At 35.6% G+C, this 22,024-nt stretch overlaps 1 protein-coding gene across 1 annotated transcript in view; it reads left to right on the top strand.

The window, feature by feature from the left end:
• LOC149771343 (F-box/WD repeat-containing protein 5-like) overlaps positions 1 to 22,024 on the top strand; it is a 36,139-nt gene that overhangs the window by 2,499 nt on the left and 11,616 nt on the right. Inside the window, exons 2-6 of the mRNA XM_089948594.1 lie at positions 1,728 to 2,121; positions 6,109 to 6,283; positions 7,860 to 7,999; positions 9,679 to 10,979; positions 15,810 to 16,022. Coding sequence (XP_089804720.1) covers positions 1,750 to 2,121; positions 6,109 to 6,283; positions 7,860 to 7,999; positions 9,679 to 10,979; positions 15,810 to 16,022 — 2,201 coding nt within the window. The 5' untranslated portion in view covers positions 1,728 to 1,749. The remainder of the gene's footprint in view (positions 1 to 1,727; positions 2,122 to 6,108; positions 6,284 to 7,859; positions 8,000 to 9,678; positions 10,980 to 15,809; positions 16,023 to 22,024) is intronic.

Raw genomic sequence — 22,024 nt, 5'->3', positions numbered from 1 at the left:
CTGCTCATATCCGACAATAAAATCCAATCATTTATTAATAGTTTGATATAAATATATATATAAACAAACACCAATGAAAAGATTGTGATACTCCACTAACTGCATTCTTGGTTATCTGTAAGTAGGAAATTCCAGTGAATAGTTTCATTTTATAAATGCATATACAACATAACTTATCACAGATTCGTATACCCGTTCTGAAGTCAAAGCTCCAGTTAACATTTGTTCATTTCAGATATGATTGTTACCAGATATAAATGCATATACAACATAACTTATCACAGATTCGTTTACCCGTTTTGAAGTCAAAACTCCAGTTAACATTTGTTCGTTTCCGATGTGATTGTTACCAGAATATATGTGATTGTGATTTTTTCACCTGCGTAAACAAAACAAAATCATACATTTAACGAACTTCAAAGGCAGATACCACTTCCCAACAGCTGCATTATCGTTGTAACCCAGCCTTAGTCTTTCAAGGCATATAAATATGCCTATTTCCGCAGGATATGCCGATAAATCAATCCTAACTATTCGTTCGCTTGATTGTTACTAATCAGTCAATTTTGTATTGTGTGTGTCAAGGAAATCCAGTATCGCCTCCAAACATCTATCTGAGGTGTTGATTGGTTGATGAAAATACGTAATGCATTCAGATTGGTTATCATAAACTCACGATATGTTTTAGTCTCTACATTCGGCTACAGCTCACAAGCTAGACAACCTCTTACAGGAATGGTCAACCAAGCCTTGCTTTAACTCTTTGTAAAATAGATTAAACCCAGTCATCGAATGGAACACAGTTTTAAAATAAAAGCAATAAAGTATAGAAAGCGTCCTGTTATATTGTATGAAAATGAGCTAAAAGAGCAAAGCCTATGATGAAAACTGGATAACAGTTTTATGTGATATCGTGTACACAACTTCAATCATTCAGAAAAAGATAACTCTTAGCGAAATGGTTATTTTCTTTGCTTGTCTAACTTGTTTTGTATAAGGTATTAGCAGTGACTGAGACTGAGTTTTAGGATAACCTTCAAAGAGTTTTAGGATGACCTTCAAAGAGTTTTAGGATGACTTTTATTCATCCATTCACTATTTATTCATGATGGATTTACGTATTCATTGTCGTATTGGCTTGTTGATCGTCTATGCGTTACATATTGCATTTTCTTTTCTTCTCCAATTATGTATTTTCTATGCTGTAATGCATCTCAATTAATTCCTAATAGCTCTCATTATGTCTATATATATAAAGAAAAACATTAAACAAGGCTGAATTTATTTTTCAAAAGTCTTCCATTTGATTCCGTTTTGAAGATTCTTTAAAGAAAAATACAAAACATACTGTTTATAAGGAAAAAATCAGATTAGATTTCAAAACGGGCACGTAGATTGAATTCCATAAAAGAAAAGCAGAAACAATTACAAAGAAGACAGTTACGTTTAAGTTCTGTTTAATCTGCAATTTTGATAGCTATTCTACTCGAGCTAAACTCTTTTTTCATTGTTTTGGATATATGGCTTGTAAATTTAAATATTTTTTCTATAAATAACTATATATGAAACCATCAATACGAATTGTTTTATTAAATGACATTTAAATGATAAGTTTGTTACATTTTACGAATATAGAAAGATGAAATAAATGAATCAATGTATGTGTCAAAAATTGCATGTACTGGCATCCCTCGGTAAAATGTAACAATCATATTTCTATATTGCAGATATTGCTGTTTTTCATGGGTAATGGATCCAGAAGAAAAGGAACAAAGTCTGTTTACCTGGCAGATTTTACCTGATGATATCCTCCTCAACATTTTCTATTATCTACCAGCCGCGACCGTAATTAAAGTGTCTCAGGTGTGCAAGACATGGTACAGAGTTGCATTCGACGAGTTTTTGTGGAAAAACTTATTTTACAGACGCTGGAAAATACCACGGTCTATACCCATAGCTGCTGGAAAAGAGTCATGGATGAAGGAATACAAGAGACTGTACTTCCACACACCAGCTGTTGAGAGTGAAGTCCTACAAAGCCACACTGATGAAGTCTTGCGTGTTTGCTTCTCACACAGCGGCAAAATGTTCGCAACAAGTTCAAAGGATGGATTCATCAAGGCATTTCTTTCTTTTTTTCAACACCTAATTATTCGGACATAACGGTGGATGCGGCTATTTTATCATGATATACGAATATATCAAATATATTAAAGATAAATGAATGTGCTGAATGTAGTTTGTTTAGAAACGAGCGCATAAGGAATATAATTATGGGTTTTTTTACTAAGAGACAACAGTACGTGGAATAGAAATATGAGTGCTATTAACAGGAAATGAAAAGCACCTAGCAAATGTTTAAATATTGTAGATATTCCATTATTTTTTAAATAATTCATTACAGAGACAAGAGATGCAACGTTCATTTTGTAAAGAAAATATAGTTTTAAATTGTAGATATTAAAAAGACATAAAGTTTGTTTTTCCAATATAATGTTGCTTATTTAACAGACAACTATCTGGAATTTTATTCGAGATCCAATATTGTATTGCAAACATTGAATGATATAACAACACTAATAATCTAGTTATATGACGTCAGCTTTACAATTCCCCAATCTTAAACAACTATTATAATAATAGTAATAATAATAATAATAATAATAATATGACTTTATGACGTTAATAAGTATTTCTATACTTAAGATGACAATAAATAATAACAGCAACACGAACAACGTCAATAACAATAATACAACGAAAGATGTAAGAATTGGAGATAGGGATAATATGAATTGTACGGATGGAATTTACGGAGATTATGTAAATCGTCCTGAATAATAATCAAAGATTAGAGGTCATGTTGCATATAAGGATGATCAGTGTAATACATGTATACTAAATAATTCTCCTTCATTTATTGAGTATGTACTGTCTGATTTTAATGTCACTAATTTAAAATAGTAGATACAACTACATATATTTTGTCATGTTCATTTTCTGAATCTCGTTGAAAATTAAAGTTCAGGATGTAGGGAACCTTGAAATACGAGAGGAATTTATGCGTAGTATGACACCTGAAAGCAATATTTTAGTACTATGATACGAGCTGGTTGTTTGCAAAGATCTGGGTTAATTTAAGCCAACTTGGAACGTTACGAAATTTACAATACACAGGATAAACTTATACATGTCATATATGACGCTTCACAGTTGTAAACACCAACAATAGTCATGTAGAATATAGTAAGGTTAGTGTAGCCTACAGAAGCAGTCTATGTTCCGTTCAGATTGTGAATACATAACAGAAAGTGCTTGGAGCACAATCTGATTCCAATGAAAATCTATTAAGTTGCAAACACTCAATGAGCTTATAAAAAAATATTACTAGACACAAAAGCAAGATACACAAGAAAATGAATGGTCAAAATTAACCGATCCATTATCTTCTAAACACAAAGGCCCGTCACATACAGCAAATCTAAACATTGCTGCTTATTCATGGTAGCATTATCTCTCATGATTCTTGAATTATTTAGTGAAAAGCCTAATTCATTTTGAAAAATCGAATACCGACCAATTGTTTAAAATTATTTATATTATGATAACAGTAGATACATGGAAAGTGTTTTTCCAGCTTCAAGTTGGAAAAGCCTAAATAACTTCATGAAATTACTAGTAATATTTTTCAATGCAACATAGCAGTTCAAATCTTAAGAACTGTTTTTAATAAATTATTAGACCGCGATCATTTTCTAGATTTTTAGCTACATCTTTTGAACACATCTTGATGAAACAAATTTTTGCTAGTTTGGAGTAAACTTGGGGCAAAGAAAAATGGCATTTTGTGCAAAGAATGGAATGATGTCTGTGTAGAATGTCCACTAGGTGATACTTGATTTAATTTAAGTACCTTGATATGTAATATCTCAGAAACCAAACGGTAGATTTTCTTACAGTTTATTTTGGATTTTAAAAACAAACCATTTGATTGGCTAAATCGTAGCGGTGTGCACCATAAACTGATAAATAAGAACGTAAACAGTAAACATGTTGATACTGTTGCAGGCAATTAACAGAAATCGAACAACGTTTGTGAAAACACTGACTATATCGACCTATACCTTTTGCCTGCGAGATATGAGTTAGACAAATAGACGTATATATCTCCTTATCATTGTAAAGATTTTTGAAAGATTATAAATCAAGCTTGTCATTGTTCGTTCAATTATGCAATTTCATATACCAGTGCTGTCCAACCCGCGGCCCTCGGGCTGGTTTTAAATGGCCCGCCAGAACTCGAGCAGCTATAAAATCGTTGCTTTTCAGTATTCTGCTGCGGCCCTCTGCTTCAAGAAAATCGTTTTTCAGTGACCCATGGTGTCGAAAAGGATGGACAGCACTGTCATATACAATCAACAACACAAGCATAATTAAAGCAGAGGGAAAATATTCATAAATAATTTGTATATTCCTGTGGAGGTGTACCGTTCCAACGTTACCCTATGAGGTATGGTTCCATTACAATCCTCATAAGGTCATATTTATGAATAACGCAATGACTATAACATGGGGGTTAAGTTGGAAAAAACAAAATAACTCTATTAAAAAGTTGCACATTCTTGATGGTACATGAATATTGGTGACAAACAATTCGAAACGGTCTACAACTATAAACTCTCTGCTCTTTGCTGTCCTCAATAAAGACGTATGGTGTATATACCAAAACACTCTCGAAAGACAATCTTACGAAGTACTGTATAACCAGACATCTACGCTAAATCGGTTTGATAAATTACCTTCCAATGTTCTGTTGAAGATATTTGAGACCAGTTTGCACAAATATTGAATTTATGGGTTGGAGGTATGACGTTTTTAGATAGCCAATAAAAGAGAAATCGCACGTATAAGGTTTTGTACATTTGGTGGAACTGGCAAGAAAAGTGCCAAATGGTTTCGTCGAATACAAATTAGGTAAAATGCTAATGCTAGTAATAAGATATTACACGACACTGAAGTACTATTTCTATTATTAGGTATTACAATTAGGTGATGACTATAACTGTTGGCAAATCATGTCAAGATATTACTATTTATCACGTGGTGCAATATAAGTAACTATACACAGAGTGGATGGAAACAACACTGTTATTTCGTACGTTCATACGAAGACGCAAAGATATTTTCTTACAAGCTTATAATGGAGATTAAGTACGATGGACAGATTAAGATTATATAAAGGGATAATAAATTATTTGGGCCTTGGGTCAAATATAGATTGGCCTATATGTTTATTATGTATGTTTATATATGGAATTCTCCCTGTTATAGAAAATATAGATATAGGAAATATGGTATGCATTCAACAGTATACAGAAGCATTGTATTACAAAAAGATAATTTAATAAATTACATGGAACTAATCGACAGTAATGATTTTTTACAAGGAACAAATCAAGAGTAATTATTTTCCACATGGAACAATCCGAGAGTAATTATTTCTTACATGGATCAAATCGAGAGTAATTATTTCCTACATGGAACAAATATAGAGTAGTTATTTACTACATGGAACAAATATAGAGTAGTTATTTACTACATGGAACAAATACAGAGTAGTTATTTACTACATGACCTAGCTCTTTTTCAGATGAAGTCGAAGAAAGTCAAAAAATCAATATGAAATGTTTTGTCTTACATCTATCTTCAGTGTAATTTGGACTGGCGGCCCGTCTAACAACAATAATGCATATTATTATTGTTATTATTATTATTATTATTATTATTATTAATGAAGCTCAAGTCCTCCGTGGATTGTGAATGTGGAGGATAAAGATTATTTTTCTTCAATACAAATGATGACCAATACATTTGAAAAATATTTTTGAAAATTAAGAATTTATAAAATCATTATACCAGAATATATAGTTCTATTTTGAAAACCTTATGTTTTCTCCTATTTATTGTTGCTCTTTATTGTCTTGATTTTATGGGGGGGGGGCTACTTTTGTTTTATCTATGTCAATTCACAAGAAAATTAATTGTGCTAGTTAGCATCTGTGAAATAGATGTTCAAGGGGATTTTAATATTTTGTAATGATTCACTAGGTGTGGAACAGCAGTTACCCTTGCCACCTCAAGTATGAAGCAGACATGAAAAAGTTTGCCTGTGCACACACCTGGTTCTCACAGTTCAATGAAAGCGACACATTATTGCTGGTAGCTGGAGTTTATGACAGAAATTTGGCAAGAGGAGGTGAAATTGTAGTGTTCAGTCTTATTGGTAAGTAAAATATTCAGTTGATCAATAGATAGTGAGGAGCTTATTCATTTTATTTGGAAATTCAATCAACGCTTCAAACGTTTGCACGCATAACTGAATTAAAGTAAACAAGCAATCACATGGTTTCATCAAGATCACTTTTCTTTAAATATGCAAGTTATATTTCATTTATTAAATCGCAAAGAATATCTGCTGTAGAAAATAGAGGAATTTTATCAGACTATACTTATAAATTAATAGACAAAACTGAATAAAGGTTGGGGAAGGGCTTGCTTTTGGACAGACGAAACTACATGCAACAAAGGCAAGATGAGTTACAGTACATTATTTTTCACGCTCGCGGATTACAAATGTACACAGTCTGACGAACACTTATAGCTTGGTGTGTCCAAGTGTGTACAGCCCATCGGTAATTAACCTGCCGTCCTGTACGGTTGTTTCAATTTGATATCTGCACGAATAAAACATATCCTAAGTAAAACAAAGTATATTAGCCCCAATCTAAGGCATAACCAACACTGATCTTAACACAGTGCTTGTTATTAATACGGAAAAGGTGCGACTGTTGAGATAATCGTGTAGAAGACTATATTTCCTTATTTAGGTTTGTGTAGATTATACAAAGTTTTATAATCAGTGGTATCTTTTTATTTTTCTTATTTCTATCCCTAAATGATCGCAATATAAACCTAATAAAATAATAAAGTCGATTGGGTTAGAGCTTTATATGTTTCATGCGTTAACGATAACATATAGAAGAATATCCTAATGTATATGCATGCAGTAAGCTCTCACACTTGAATTAGGCCTCATGTATGGAATAGCATATATCCTATAGTCACGTGCTAAAGTTTAAATAATGATGGGCTTTAGACAGTATAGAAAACAACAGATGGGAAAAAGAGTTTTCGCTGTAACGGTCAGAAGCCTCTCAGGAGTTTTAATATCACTTTACGTAGTTGAATTCTTTTTACACCTCCACCATGCTCTGATGATCGACGGGCGTAAAAAACAAAATAAAAACTAGTTTTATTTTTGTTTATTGTTACAAAGCTATAAACTTATATCAATATATGAAAAAGTAAACGATACATGATATAAAGAGGAAATGAGATATGATAGAAAGAGAAAATGAGATATGATCGAAAGAGGAAATAACACTTGATAGAAAGAGGAAATGAGACATGATCGAAAGAGGAAATGAGACATGATGGAAAAAGGAAATGAAACATGATAGAAAGAGGAAATGAGACATGATAGAAATATAAAATGAGACATGGTAGAAAGAGGAAACGAGACATGATAGAACGAGAAAATGAGACATGATCGAAAGAGGAAATGAGACATGATAGAACGAGAAAATGAGACATGATAAAAGAGAAAATGAGACATGATAGAAAGAGAAATGAGACATGATCGAAAGAGGAAATGAGACATGCTCATACTATTTTCCACTATCTCAGTCTGTCCTTTGACCTTCCAATCTCTCATTTTGTCATTTAATCTAGATTAATCGCGATTTCTTTCCTAAAACATAATATATTACATCTAACTTGTAACTGTAATATACTTGTAGATGGATTTAGAATGCAAAGACATGTGTTTAACGAATCAGACCAAGTGCTGGGAGCATGGTACAATGATTCCTACTTTTTGTCAGGCATTTTGAGTCATGCTGGTGCCGTAACTTCATTATCTACCATATGGCTTAACCAGGTAACCTATCATCTCTTATTACGACTCTATGGTCATAGCCAGGTAACCTATCATCTCTTATTACGACTCTATGGTCATAACCAGGTAACCTATCATCTCTTATTACGACTCTATGGTCATAACCAGGTAACCTATCATCTCTTATTACGACTCTATGGTCATAACTAAGTAAGAGAAAGAAGCAAAACCAACAAGTTTTGTAAAACGTTACAAATCATTTAATCATGAAAGTTATAAAATGAAAATTTAAGATTAACTTGCAGTATTATGAATTAAATCCAATATAATTCAAAAAGTTCTATCACAAGAAATAAAGAATCGAATGTTCCAAATGAATCTCAGTTCCTCGAACGTCCTAGTCTGCCAGCAGTCCTGGTGTATTACAATGATATTGTCCAGAATTCCATTGAATAAATGCACAAGAGTCCCAGCATCATAATTTAGTCCAATGAGCACTTTGTAGTTCCAATGAATAATCATAACAAATTTCTCCTCTCAAATTATCCAAACACAACATTAAACGCATCTGCAGACTGATGTTACAACAAGGACATAGAAAATGAGAATGACAAAATTGTCCAGCTCTAACTACTTATATACAGGCATAGAGTTCTACAACTCAGCTTCTTGTGCTCACTAACGGTAAATTTTGCGAACACCTCACAGCGTAAAAGAACCCACCTGAACGGCCTATCAAATGGTAAATAAGTTAATTTGTCTCAGTACCTACCTGACTAATATATGCAGTAGGGAAATAAACCTAGATTTGTAAACGGGTTTTATTATTAGAAACTTGGCAGCACCTATTTATAATCCTATGCAATAGGCAGCAACTCTTTATGTCTCACAAAATCTATACACGTTTACAAAAAATAGCTATCTAACATCCAGAGTATACTTTGCAATTTGCAGTCATGAGCAAAAATTAAGGATAAGAACACGAGAGTTCACATTTTTTAAACTTTACATTTATAGCAAACATGAGGTTTGGGATTTTTGTATATGCTAAAATGAAATCTAGTTGAAAATAATGACTTTATAACTTTGTAATTAAGTTCGATACATTATATAGTAAAATTTATATGGGTGTCAGAGTTCTTTCTGCTTGATTTTTTCTCATAATTGGACAGACAAATGTTTCATTGGTAATTATACATACCTGTACAGGTGATTGGAAAATTATCGGTCAGCGGTACATGTGATTTACTGATAAGACAATAATAATTGCCAGTTGTTGATAGATTAGTTAGTGTCTTTGTCATTGGGTCATCTATATTGTGCTATCCGAGTACAATCATTATTTTACCTCTGTCAAACTAGGATTTCTGTTCCACACTCCTTACAGGACAAACCTATTTCATGTTTGGTGAACAGAGTTGCTTCAGGAATTGACACAAACGATAGTTCGGGTTGATAACGGTGATTACAGTTATTCCTAATTTTTAGCAACCTCGTTGTGTTGTTCTGACGCTGTGAAGCTAATGTATCAATATAAAATCGAAACAAGTTACTGAACCGACAAGTTTAGTTTTATTTTCCTCTATATATATATATATATATATATATATATATATATATATATATATATATATATATATATACAATTACATACTTCAAAATCATCTAAGAAATAAATAAAATTGTCAAATGTAATAGATGACATCATTTGTGAATTTCAGACCCATATGAAAACAAACGATAAACAGGAATGTTTGCGCCGGCTCCTTTGCCGCTTTCTCAACGAAAATAACGATTGTGTGAGAAGCATAATGATTGCCAATGTGGCCAATAATTCGTCTGGTTCTCTTTACAAAGTATCTTGCGGGACAACAGGTACCAATAAATATAAGGATAGTGAATCAAAAGTTGTTAATTCAAACAGGGCAGATAATGTACAGGCATCCAGTGGCAAATATTCGAGCAATCCTTCACAGAGGAGTATGACCGATGTACCGGTCAATGAAAGGTCTCGTTCAGTAGATCACAGGAAAACAAACTTGGATCCTGAAACGAATAAGTATGAATCAGATTTTGCTTCAGGCATTGACACAAACAATTTTTCAGGTACGAAATCAGTTGATTTGGAATCTAATAAAAGTGGACAGTCACATACAGGGTGCTCTTATTCATTAAGTTTAAAAGGATCTTCTGACGTGAAGACCACACCATGTGAGGTAGAGGACAAAATGGCTTCCACGTTATTTGTTGATGATGATTTGAAAAAACTATCTTCTGACGTACTAACAGAGAATTTTGATTTGATCAAAGAAGAACAATCATTGTTCTGTCGACGGTGTTTTAACGACCGCCAGTTAAATGCCCCGGGTCCCGATTCAACTGATGATGAATCAGAGATAGAGAGTTATATAACAATGAATCAGAGGGAGACATGTCATCGTCACGCAGTAGTTACAACTGTTGACAAAATATCCGTTAATGTGGACCGGCTGTGGATTCCATCAGATTCAGTCATTCAATGGAACATGAGGCCCGCTGTGAACCCCAAAGGAATTTGTGCAGACGTCTCAATTTGTGATAAAATCCATAGTAACGGCAATGGTCTTGATAAATCAGTCACGCCAACTTTTGTTGGTCCAACCTATAATGAACAGTTTCAACCTGATCGATTTTCAGAGGATGATATAAACGACAGTGAGAGCTGCAAAAGTGATGTTACCATCTCCAGCCAGTCAGTCGACAAAAACACAAGTATCACGACGTCTGAAAATGATGGAATTTCTTTGAATAGTTGGTCAGATAAATATTTAATTTTCAAAAGGGGAACAGAAACTTGCATACCGCACGAAGTTGGGATTAAATTGATTCAAGCGAGTAAATATTTTAATCCTGTCACAAATCAGCTGCTGCCCGATGCTCCGGACAACTTTAGCTCACTAGAAAGTGATACTTATCATACCCCAGAATTCAGCTTCAACATGCACGGTCACATAATTGGGATGTGTGTATCCCCAGATCACAGGTAAACATATGCACGGCAACATAACTGGGATGCGTCTGTCCCCAAATCACACGGTCACATAATTGGGATGTGTGTATCCCCAGATCACAGGTAAACATATGCACGGCAACATAACTGGGATGCGTCTGTCCCCAAATCACACGGTCACATAATTGGGATGTGTGTATCCCCAGATCACAGGTAAACATATGCACGGCAACATAACTGGGATGCGTCTGTCCCCAAATCACATGGTCACATAATTGGGATGTGCTTGTCCCCAAATCACATGTAAACATGCACGGTCAATAATTGGAATCTGTTTGTACCCGGACAACAACATATGTAGTCACGTAATGGCCCACTTTGATTTACAATCTTAATTTAAAACATAGCTTTTATTTTAGTGGGATCATACGGATCTGATCTTTAGCAGTATTTGACACATGGAATAAATTGTTCACTTTGGGCGCACTCTAAGAAATCGCTTAAATAACCATCGGCCGACAGTTCAATTTTTGGAATAATCAATCACTGATATATCTGACTGAAACAATTTATCAATAAATGTGTATAACAAATTATCCATGCCGGATAATGCATAATGTTTACAGCTGTTTAGTTCGTGTATGATTTCCCTGTGTGTTTGGGTTATTGGTGAGGGCATTACCGTGTTATATGCCACAACTACTGACACCATGAACATTACTGTTATTAACGCAACCGCTGTGCCAAGAAACCCATTAGATAAAAAAGTTAGGATTTTCTTTGCTTGTTTTATGGGGACTATATATAATTTTATTGTTGGTAAATCTCACATTTGTTGCGGTTCTGTTTTGTTACTTTTTTGTCATTTGCTTTTCATTTTTGTTCTTAGTTCTTCTTTTGATATTTCTTAGTACATACATGCTGAAACAGCGTAATCTGTTTACATCAAATTCTTCGAGGCCGCTATGAGTAATGGAAAAGTCGATTTTTAATAAGGAGTGATCAGCTTGCTTATTCGTCTGTCTTCTGTTGCCTTCCTTGTGATTTCTTTCAGGTGCATCCAGATACATGTAAATGTAATTAGATACATGTAAATGTAATTAGGTACATGTAAATGTAATTAGGTACATGTAAATGTAATTAGATACATGTAAATGTAATTAGGTACATGTAAATGTAATTAGATACATGTAAATGTAATTAGGTACATATAAATGTAATTAGATACATGTAAATGTAATTAGATACATGCAAATGTAATTACATTATGTCAGAAGATACGCTTCTGGCTGCCAATATTTATATTAGCATCGAGATAAAGATTATATTCTTAATAAGAGAAATCACATCATAAATATATATCAAATAAAAGTTTTAAATAGTTTATCGTTCTTCCTTTAGGTTTAGAGAAGTATTTAATAGCATAGAAATTTAGCATTAAGACACCTCAGTACAAACTTTAATCTAATTGGTAGCATGATAATTAAAATATACTCTGAAACATATAATTATAACCTATGGTATCGGTTGTAATGTTTACAATTTGCCTTCTATAGTTAATTTTACAGAAACTATAATGCGACAAATTCTGATGAAAATTAATTAACACTAGGACAGTGACCTTGCATATCTGTGACAGAAACACATAAATGTCAAATTATGATCACCATGATACTGTCATAAACATTTCCATGGTCACGAGAATATGTTTCCTGAATGTTCAGTTCAAACATCTATTATGGTTAGTATGAATTTCATCAATGGAGTTAAAAATAGGAGTTCAGTGTACTCTATTATAGTACAGATTTCTCTGATTTCTTTTTCATAGTAATAATTATCTGCCAGATGCTTCTGGTTACCATTTGGCATCGAATGTGGACGATTTGTTAAGTATTAATACTATACTATAATGCATGTACTAAAAAAAGACCTGCACTAAAGAGGGGTTGTAAAAACAAACGCCTGCATTCTTCAGAGCCTGAAGGTCATCCTGTTGGTATGTAAACTAACAACAATTACTTGTAGCATGTTCCATCCATGGCCATCTTTTGTTTTGCGATCTTTTCAAGACCTATTGTTCATATTTGTACCTGATACTATAGGAATGTTGGGATCTTTATACAATGGTGGCAGACTTGAGCGATTTAAGCAAATATTCATTCCAGATATGTTGGTACATACCAGTATTTGTAAAATATATTTTTGTCTCTGTACATTGGATGTCTTGAAAGAGCCATAAAACGTGGATGTTAATCCGTTTTGATTAAGGCTGTGTATGGAAGCACTCCAGTAATGTATCTAAGTATTGCTTTGTAATCCTGTGACCATTCAATAATTAGTTAAAATGAACATCAATATTATAGACTGTATTGTAATATAGCCACAAGGCATGTACAATATATAGACAGGTTTATGAATGAACAGACAGCTGGATGAACAAGGTAAAATCATTATTCTCACACTATTTTATAATGTGCGTAGACAAAGAAAAATTTATATGGATTCAAAATGACTTGCTTAATGTAAATAAATATTGGAATTAAATATTGTCAAATGTGCACGAGCGAAACAATTGACATTTCTTTTCACATTTTTGTTTTCGAGGTCCAGTTTTGATTGTACACCAATACGTATTAAAATAGTTAAATATGCTTTAGTTTTAGTTCATAACTCCAGATCTCATTCCTATACTCAAGCTAAAAATAGAAGAAAAAATGTTTAACCATTGAACCTTGGCAATCATAACCATTTTTGCCTGGCCAAAAAGTATCCTTAGTTTTTCTCCTATAAAGACAATATATTTTCCACAGCTTTATCATTAATTCTATCCCACTGCCAAATGCATACTTTTTATAGGCAGACTTACAAAATTATGTCACCTTTAAAATAAAAAATGTACAAATGAACACAATTGTTATCAAAGATCTGGCTGTGATGACGGTAACTGGCGGGGTAACATAATTCTCCAATTAACCAACAGAGTTATTCTCAATTAAAACAGGGATGGGGTAACATAATTATGAAATTAACCAGCAGGGTTATTCACAATCAAAACAAGGACTGGATAACATAATTCTCCAATTAGCCAACAGGGTTATTCACAATTAAAACAGGGGCGGGGTAACATAATTCTCCAATTAACCAACAGGGTTATTCACAATTAAAACGTAAGAAATATTGCTTTACCTAATCTAAAAAAAATGAATTTTATATTGAATGCATAAAGGAAGCCATATAAAATTATGGACTTGTGTTTTAGAAATGAAGGGCCTATAAAACTGGTGTAATGTTTTGGACTTATAAATATGGTTGCTAAAAATAAATATAGGCGTTCCGCAAATAAATAAATAAATAAATGCACCATTTACCTTTTTCAAATCACAAACAATCCACTCTTCCAGTCTGGTAGAGCTGTTAGTTTCAGTGTTACTTGATGCATTCCTTCTTCCCATTCCGCGCTCAGCATTAAGAGGTCAGTGTTAGGACTGGTCGGCCTGGTGTCAGGATAATGTGACTGGCTGGGACATCATGCTACATGTCTGCGGCATGATGCCCCAGTGCTAGACATTACTGTAAACTGCCACACTGCAGATATCGTAGCGATATGACTGAAAAATTGTTAAAGCTACGTTAAAAATGCAAATTACACACACACACATACACACACACACTTCCCACTCATGTATCCCTTGATCAAGAAGATGATCAGTTATTGTGACTTATGATCGCCACAACTGGAAACCTTCACTCATAACTACACCAGTATCATAATAGGCATCAGACACTATGCACCTTAGATTTCTTTCAAAGAGACCTACAAATAAATTTTCAACAACGCATGGTGAAAACAGAATTCAACGTCCATAATTCAATTGGCTAAGTATTAATTGATTTATTTTGATGTAAAATGTTTAATAAATCGAGGTGTTGTATACTGTAGGTGTTTAAACATGAACATAGAGAACACTAAACAAAAGCCGTATGATTTTTTTGGATATTAAATTCATAACATTGAATATTTAATAACAAAAAGTAGTTCATCTTCTTTGATATTATGAACCAGTTCAACAAGACGTGTATTTCAGCGATTTCAAACTATCGCCATGAAGGTAATATCGACGTCTTTGATATGATCTAAAACCCTAAATAGGAAACTGTTTACTCCTACTTATCTTGGCCTCCATCGCATGTGAATCGACTTCAAAACAGACATGCTTGCTAATCTTACTTTGAAAATTTAACCCAAAAGGTGGAATTTATAATTCACATGATATATTTCATTTATCCAATGTACAATGCGACATGTGCTTCGAAAAAATTATGCATTTAACTTAAGGACACCAGAGCTTTAAAATCAAAATTGCAGGAGGCAATATACCGTGGAAGTATAACAACATGGATTTAATACTTTTTCTCGAGCATACAATTGAATTTTGAAATTGCATTAATCTGAATCATTGAATAGTCCTTCCGGTTTTATGTTTTGGATGCATGTTATTCTTTATGTCCTGTGTGTGTGTGTATGTGTGTATGTATGTGTGTGTGTATGTGTGTGTGATACTTTATGGAGTATTTGGAGAAGGCATAATTTCATGTTATATTCATTATGCCGTTCGGCAAGCTTCCAGTGATTAACCCGAGATTCTATTTTTTTAGTCTGCAGCATTACGTTCAAATCCTGGTTTTGCCAAAGATTCGGTAATTTTCCACTCTGGAAAATGTTGGGTGTTGGTTACTATATAATATTTTAGAAGAAGCATTGTCCTGTTCGTAGAATATTCAGTGTAATCGTCACAAAAATAATGATTATAATTGTTGCCCAAATCTGTTTATAACTCTCAATTCTTTGCAATCGTTTGGCAGATATTTGTATGTAAACAGTCGACCATGGTTGAAGGAGAACCAACAGGAGAATCCAATAGACCTTCCACCCCTTGCACATGAGATAGAGATTCATATAATAGACCTTGTGAACCTCAAGGAGTTGGGCAAAATGCAGTCATCCCAAAAGGCACTCATGCCCGGGAAAAGTTATATCGAAATAGACCTTGACGTGTCCCAGGAATATGTAGCCAGGTAAGTTTTTGCATATAATGTGCAGATCATAATTTGATATACCAGTAATATTCATATATCAAATTGCATTATAACAACACGTTAAATGCCATGTTATTATATATATATATATATATATATATATATATATATATATATATATATATATATATATATATATATATGACGTGTCCTATGTATGTAAGTAGTGAATGGGGCCACCCTAGGGACAATGGGACTTAGCATTAAAAACACCCCTGGGCCACTCTAGGGACAATGGAAATTTAACATGGAGAAAAACGCTGGGCCACTCTAGGGACAATGGGAATTTAACATAGAGTTTGGGTCTGTCTAGGGACAAGGGAAATTAACATGGGAATAGAGTTTGGGTTTGTCTAAGGACAAGGGGAATTGAATATGGGATTTTTTTTTTTTAAAAAGTTTTTTTAAATTTAAATTTAAATTTAAATTTAAAAAAGGGTAGGCAATGGAAAGGCTATCTCTTTTCGAAAAATATGGCTGGCCCTGAAAAGGGCCTTTGGGTTTTCTTCTTCTTCTTCTTCTTCTGCTTCTAATTTCTTCTTTTTCTCTACCAAGTTCTTATTTTATCTCCTACACTCTTTCTCTTCTTCTCTTTCTTTCTTTTCTCCTGCTCTTCTTTCTTCTTCTCTTCCTCCTCTTCTTTCTTCCTCTTCTCATTTTCTTCTTCTTTTTCAATTTTTTCGTTCCATTAGCTTATTCTTATTCTTTCCTCTTCATCCTCCTTCTCCTCCTTTATCTCTTTCATGACACCACTAATCTTGTCCTTTACCTTTTTTAAGTTATTAATTTCCATCTTTACACGATGGGGACTATAGGAATAATGGTCTTCAACGAGTCTTATTAACATCTGTTCCATCATTCCTAAGTTGTCTAAAACGTCTTGCAATGTTTGTATTTTGTCAATTTGGTTAGAAGCCATCTTCTTTGTAGAATGGTTTGAACGACGAATACTGTGGGTTCTTATAGTGAAAGCGCGGACGTGAAGGAAAACATCCTCCTAAAACATAAAATTGATCTTACCTAGATCATGACCAAAGAAACAGCAACGCGCGGACGTGAAGGAAAACATCCCCCTACTTTTCTCATTTCATATAATAAAACCCAAACTATACTCTCCACATACGCTAAGAAACAATAAACAAAATCCATAATCTACTATCCACACAATCGTACGTGAGCGGTTACAAAACCCAAACTATACTCTCCACATACGCTAAGAAACAATAAACAAAATCCATAATCTACTATCCACACAATCGTACGTACACAAACACACAAACACATACCCTCGCACTATGAAAAAAGAGTTAGTGTTTATAATCACACTACTCTACCTACACACACACACACACACACACACACACATTGGCAAATCGATAGTTATTTCTTTTCTAGAGTATTGGGTAGCCCTTAAAAGGGCTGTTTTTTTGGTTTTTTTTGAACTCCAGACGCACCTATCTAATGGTTGCACCTTCCTGGCCTGGCGCCACACACGCATCTTCTTCCCCAGTCTCCTTTCACCTTTCTTCTGGGGAGCGCAGAGGGAGGATGATTCGCTTCAACACCCCAATCCTCTGTCTCGGGAATATTGTACGACATCCTCTCTTCTAGTTTCTTTTCCTCCTCTTCCCTCTGTCTTCTCTCCTCCTCTTCGTTCTTCATTCTTTCCTCTTCTACTATAGCCTCCGCGGCCAGTTCATTTAACAGGCGCCTGACATATTCCAGATGTATCTGGAGTTCAAGAAGTTTGCTTATTCTGCTATTCATTCTTGTGTTGATCAATCAACAAGGGTAGCTAGACTGCCCAGCGAGTTTCAATTTATAGTGAAAGCGCGGACGTGATGGAAAACATCCCCCTAAAACATAAAATTGATCTTACCTAGATCATAACCAAAAAACAACAACAAAGAAACACTCACTCACTTTTTTATGCTACCCATCACTATTTTAAAATTTTTTTATAAATCACTTCAATAGACTATCCACATACGCAAAACAATCCAATCTAACCCCAAATTTACACCTCAAACACCAAAAAAAAAGACATCATTTTAATCTACTATCCAGACCAACTTACTTAACCACTTACAAACACAAACACATACCCTCACATTTTTTTTAAAAAAGAGTTAGTGTTTATTTTCACACTACTCTACCTACACACATTGGCAAATGGATTGTTATTTCTTTTCTAGAGTATTGGGTAGCTCTGAAAAGGGCTGTTTTTTTGTTTGCTATGGCATTCTTTTTTAGTTTCTAAGAATGCGATGTTCTCTGAGGATAGACTTTCTGGCGATAGGTCTGCTTCTTCGAAAAGAGAAGAAGAACTCTTTGGTGTCGATACGACAATCGACAAAGCCTCTGTCAGCTTCAGGTTGCTGCTGCTGTTGTTGTTGTTGCTGCTGTTGCTGCTGTCTCTGAAGTCTGTACTTCTCTGTCCATTCTTCTTTTTCCCTGTTCATTTCTTCTCTGAAGAGCTCTTCTATCAGGTCTTCAGTGATTTTTAACATTCTCACATTCTCTATTTCTTCTGGCTTCGGTATCAGACTGTGTCTGGCCCTATGCAAATTCACGTAGGCTTCGTTGAGCTTAGCTAGTTTGGAGCACATCTTCGTAGGAGGATGAGTCGACAATGGATGGTTAGACTGGAAACAACCCCGGTTCTTAAAGTCAAAGCGCGGACGTGAAGGAAAACATCCCCCACACGGTTTTTGAGTCCCAACGTTTAGTGAGTGTCATGAGAGGGATAGTAAGAAATGAAAGAGCATCAATTCAACATTCTTATAGCTAAACAAACCACAAAGGCATTTTTTTCAAAACACAACATTTTTTATTCAAAAATCACTTAACACGAAACAACAACTCTAACATTTTAAACAATAATCGAACAATATAACATCAAACAATTTTTTCAAAACACAACATTTTTTATTCAAAAATCACTTAACACTAAACAACAACAACTCTAACATTTTTTAACAATAATCCAACACTAAAAGTTTCTCCACTAGGTAAAGAGGGATAACAGTCTTCCATGGTTTCTAGTAATCTAGGATGACTTCTTTCAAACTGTTGATTTCTGTGGTATTATCGAATTCTGCATACAGGATGACGTTCACCGTTTCATCAGGGTCTCGGTCTTTAAACTGAATTTCCACACGAATCTGGCCGGATTTTATAGGGTGGAAATGTCCCTCGTCGCTGCCTTGGTCTGGAGTGAAATCGAAAGCCCACAAAGCGTAGCCTCCTGCATCATCCTCGTACGTAATACCGTGACTGGTATTGGTTCCTAACTGTCCGGTGGCTTCGTACAAGGACAAGTACGATCTCAAGTAATTCTTCTTGGTAAAGTCAGGTTCGAAAGGTCGGGTACACAAGGTCTTGCCATCGCGACTGACTTCGATTTTGGACACGCCAAAGTGTTTAAAGTAGAAAGGATTTTTTTCGGCAGCTCCGTTGAAGGCTGTATTCTCGACGATACCAACGATCAAACGTTTGGGTAACTGTCCTTGGAACAGATGATCTTCGATCATGGATCGCTGTCCCTTGGGAATGGTGAAGGTTTTCACTTCCACGCGTCGAATGGGATACTTGGCAGTCGTTCTGCTCAACGTCTGACTGATGTCGCTTCCCACTTTAGGTAACACTTCCACACGGCGTACGTAGAGTCTGGCTTCTAGGATTTTGGTTTTGTAACCGTCACTATCAGCCATCAAATGGAAAGCGGCACTGCTACGATTCAGTCTCAGGCGGACATCCACCCCGTTCAGCAAATACTTTTCTTTCAACCACATGTCCAAATGCAAACGATCCATCAGTTCTAAACTTGTGTCGGCTCCCGTGATTCTCTTTCTTCGTTCTACAAATCCATCATTGTTGTCTTTCTTTTCATCAGTTTCCAATATTTCAAACTTGGTAGGTTCGTCAGCTTCCCATACCACACAGGCATTGAGATGAGTGTTCTTGGCATCTATTCCGTACGTCAAGAGATTTTCCAGGTAGGCACGATAAGGGTAAGTATCCATGCTGCTACTCACCAGTTTGTTATTCAAGTACAAGTCCACTCCACTGAACAAGGAATGCATGAAATTGTTGACGGGAGCTACTGCTTCATCGTCTATAGCACCTCCAGTCTTATCTAGAATTTTGACTTTCAGGTACAAGTAACTGCTATTCAGATCGATGTAATCTTCGGGCTGTCCTTTGATTTCAAACTCGATGGGAGCGGAATCGGTCAGTGAGGAGACGGGGTGAAATTCCACCCACTGGGATTCTTGCATGGTCATCATGGTGGGGGGCATGGCAAACAGATCCAGTTCCGTCTTGGAACAAGCGCAAGATTCTCGGTGCATCATTTTTTTGTCTCTTTTCTCAATAATCGAAAACGTCTAAGTCTCGAACGGTTCTTCTTTTCTTGGCCTTTCTCGCTTGAAGTCTGGTGAAAGGGTGTTTTCTTCGTCGTCTCTTTCTGCCTTGTCCTTGCTGAATGCCTGACTCGGTAGCGTGCAGGGCATTTATAGGTGTTTCTCGTTGGCCTAAAATGTCTTTGCCCGTTTGCAGCAAGACATTTTTGCCTGCCCTCATGAAGGTTTCTTTAGAGTTTTGTTTGTCGATGATGACATTTTGGAGAAATTCTTTGCCTTGCGTCAGTGCCGCATCTTTCAAGGCGTGCAATCCGCGTGTCACCATCGGTTTCAACACCGGGGCCACCGAACGAAAGGCCGATTTTAACATATCTCCTAAGCCGTGTCCTCGCTGTCGAGCAACCCCTCGGTACACTGGATACATGACTTAAGAGTCGTGAGAGAACCGTTTTCGAAAATGGAGTTTCACCGTGACTTTTCCTTTGGTGAATGGAATATTTTGTCCCAAATCTCCTTTTATAGTAATGTTGACCGTGTCCAAATACGACTTGCTGACCGGCAAATAGTGAGGATGGACAAATTCGCGGTGGACGTGGTAAGTGTTTCCACCTCCCTCGTCAGCGTTCGTGGCAGAATCTACTTTGAAAGGAATGACACGCAGTAACGGTGCGGAGGTGTGTCCCACCACGTTGTACTCCACCACATCGGAATACACGAACATCAAATTCAGTCCTTGGTTCAGTTCTACCGGGGCACGAAATAACTTGCTAAAAGACTCGTTGTCGTAAACGATGGGTAATTCGTTTTTCTTGATCATGGCCTTTCTCATGTCCATGTCTCCGCCCAACATGTCAAACAATTCAGGACAAAATAAAATGGACATGATTTTACTCCGTTCAAATTTCATCAAGAAGCGACGAGCTGCTTTGTGGTACTCCATGGTGACATTTTTGTTGACATGCTCCAAAGCTTTCAGAAACACGACATTAAACCTGGAGGTTATGGTGCTGACCAAATGTTGACCACTAAAATAATAGCCTGGGGGAATGAACAAGTGATAGGTGGTGTACTTTTGTGTACGGGTTTTCTTGTCATATTTGACATTGCTATCCATCCACTGTTGCATTTGCTCGTCATGAACTTCCACATCAAAAAAATTTTGATTGGGAAGGACATTGAGGACTTGGGTCGGGTGAATCATTTCTACTAAAGCCACTTCCCAATGGGCTTCGTGATCTAACTGGATGGCCTGAGGTAATTTGGCCGTGTAACAGCACAACGTGTTCTTGGGAAACACCTCCATGGAACTGTCACTGGGTAAAGTTAAGTAAAATTGGTTTTGGTGACTCATAATTCCAGAGTTCTGTGGCTGTCCGAGGGGTTACTGGACGTCAGAGGCGTGTCTCCGTCTAAAATGGGGTTCTGGTTGTGATTGAAGTGGTGACTGGCACTGGCACTGGACACAAGGTTCCCGGGGTTCCCGTTCGAGGTGAATTTCAGGGAGGGATTAGGAAGCAGGTAACCGATGCAACTGCTCAATAAAATGGTCCACAATTGTTTGTCTCCTTGTTGCAAACTCAAATTGGCGATGGCTGCCCCGATGACACAATACACCAC

Source organism: Sinohyriopsis cumingii, unplaced genomic scaffold (genome assembly GCF_028554795.1).
Source record: "Sinohyriopsis cumingii isolate HCF-2022 unplaced genomic scaffold, ASM2855479v2 utg001940l, whole genome shotgun sequence".
Classification (NCBI taxonomy): domain Eukaryota; kingdom Metazoa; phylum Mollusca; class Bivalvia; order Unionida; family Unionidae; genus Sinohyriopsis; species Sinohyriopsis cumingii.
The sequence above is the reverse complement of the archived record's forward strand: the minus strand, read 5'-3'. Positions and strand labels throughout refer to the sequence as shown.